This window comes from Lathyrus oleraceus, chromosome 5 (genome assembly GCF_024323335.1).
Source record: "Lathyrus oleraceus cultivar Zhongwan6 chromosome 5, CAAS_Psat_ZW6_1.0, whole genome shotgun sequence".
In the NCBI taxonomy this organism is placed as follows: domain Eukaryota; kingdom Viridiplantae; phylum Streptophyta; class Magnoliopsida; order Fabales; family Fabaceae; genus Lathyrus; species Lathyrus oleraceus.
Genome location: NC_066583.1, coordinates 138883398 through 138885406, shown reverse-complemented (window position 1 = coordinate 138885406; position 2009 = coordinate 138883398). Strand labels below are relative to the sequence as shown.

The following is a 2009-nucleotide window of genomic DNA, read 5'->3' as shown; positions in this document are numbered from 1 at the left end:
CATTTGTTTTAATCATAAATGATCTTATCATTTTGAAATTATCTGATATTAGCTTTTAATATGATAGATATTGTATATTATATCAAACTTATTATTTATTGGTATTTTTATAATATCAATAAAAATATAATTTGTAATTTAGATATCTAAAAAATCGATTCATATCAAATTGTATGAATTTGAATTGAATTAGATTAAATTTTTTTAATCAATCATTTAAAATCGAATCAAAGTGTGAATAAATTTATCTTTGGATCGATTCTATTTTACTTCAAAACCAATCTAAACCGCACCGTTTTCTAATATTTATGTAATTAAAATTTTCATGCATTCAAAGGTTAATAGCAATTAAAATCCTTTATAAGGATTAGTTTTTTTAATTAAAAGATACAAAACAATAGAAAGTCCATAATTTTCCCTACCATATTTTATTCACTTTGACAGCTACCGGGATTCCTATCGTTTCGTTCACGGTCTTCTCTTCACATTCTTAACAAACCAACCACCACTTACCTCACCGGAGACGGAACAAAATATGGCGGAGCTTCCGGCGCCGGAGGTACAAACAAACGGCGTAGGACCAACTGCGACACTAAACCCCTCGGAACCTCATGGATCGAAGCGCCAACGCAGGCCAAGCGTCCGATTAGGCGACATCGGAGACCAACCCTCAGATTCCCACCATCGCCGCACCTCAAAATCTTGGCGATTCGGCATCGGCAACGTCTCAGGTAAACCCTCAAAGACTCGTCCTTTGACCAATTTGACTTCGGTATCCGATTTCGACGAAACACTAGAAAACGAAGAACGAGAAACCAACACAGACGGCGTAATCATCGGTAGCTGGAAAGTGAAACGAGGTTCCAAAAGACCTCGATCGAATTGGGGTTCTTCGCGAATCGAGGAAGGTGAAAATATAGATGACGATGATGTGCATCATGATTTTGAAGGTGATAACTCGGGTAGATCGATTCATTCATCAGAGAATTTGGGTGATTACAATGCTAGGGATAGGAATGAAGATGGCGGAAGAGGTAGTTGTGGCGAAGATGGTGTTAGAATTTGGCTTAATGGATTAGGTTTAGGTCGTTATGCACCTGTTTTTCAAATTCACGAGGTTGATGATGAAGTTTTGCCTTTGTTAACTCTTGAGGATCTTAAAGATATGGGTATTAATGCTGTTGGTTCTAGAAGGAAATTGCATTGTGCAATTCAGAAGCTTGGGAAGGGTTTCTCATAAGCTTCTTTGAACTTTATATATTCATATCATGTAGTTTGAGAAAATTCTCAACCATTGCAAATTATAATGCAAGTTTAACTCTTAATTCAACTTGAGTTTGAGTATGATTATCTTGTCAAATAAGTAACTTTTTTTTGGCTTTTTTGGAATGGGTATGTTTATTTATATCTGTTCATTTTGTTTGAGTTTAATGCTTGGTGTATGCATCATTTATGAGTGTTCTGAGAAAGGAAATGGGGAAGTTTAAGGAAGTGGTGTTTGTTTGATTTCTCAATTGGGTAATTAATGATTAGTGTTGGTATTTTGGTGGCTATCTCTGTCTGGTTCTGTTGGTATGTTCTGTTATTTTTCAATAAAACTATAAAAGCCATTTTTGTTTTAACATAAATCAATTGGTTAAGTTTGCTACTTCAACATTTTCTTTTTGGCCTCTTTTTTGTAGTTATTATCATTGTTGTTGCCGTTGTGTTGGGTATGTTTTATACTGTGATGATTCTGTTTAAAGAGTCAAGAAACTCTACTTGTTTAGTTAATATGTTCGGGTGTTGACTATGCAGCATATTGTATACGCTGATATATTCCTGGTTATCTCCATTTCTCCTTTGCTACACATTATATCATATCTTCTTCTAGAGAAGTAAAGAGATCAACGAGGGAAGAATATGTTCTTAAAAGAACTTAATCGGAGGGACCATCGATCCATTCATTTACATGCTAATTAAGTGTTGCTGTTCTAAGTCATTGTGGTGGCAGTTGACAATAGGGGAGA

General features: G+C 35.0%; 1 protein-coding gene across 1 annotated transcript; it reads left to right on the top strand.

Annotated features, from left to right (window-relative positions):
* The first annotated feature begins 410 nt into the window (after positions 1-410).
* LOC127078421 (uncharacterized) lies at positions 411-1344 on the top strand. The gene has a single exon (XM_051018881.1). It carries the CDS (start codon positions 536-538, stop codon positions 1238-1240), a length of 705 nt encoding a protein of 234 aa, XP_050874838.1. The 5' UTR covers positions 411-535; the 3' UTR covers positions 1241-1344.
* Positions 1345-2009: the final 665 nt, after the last annotated feature.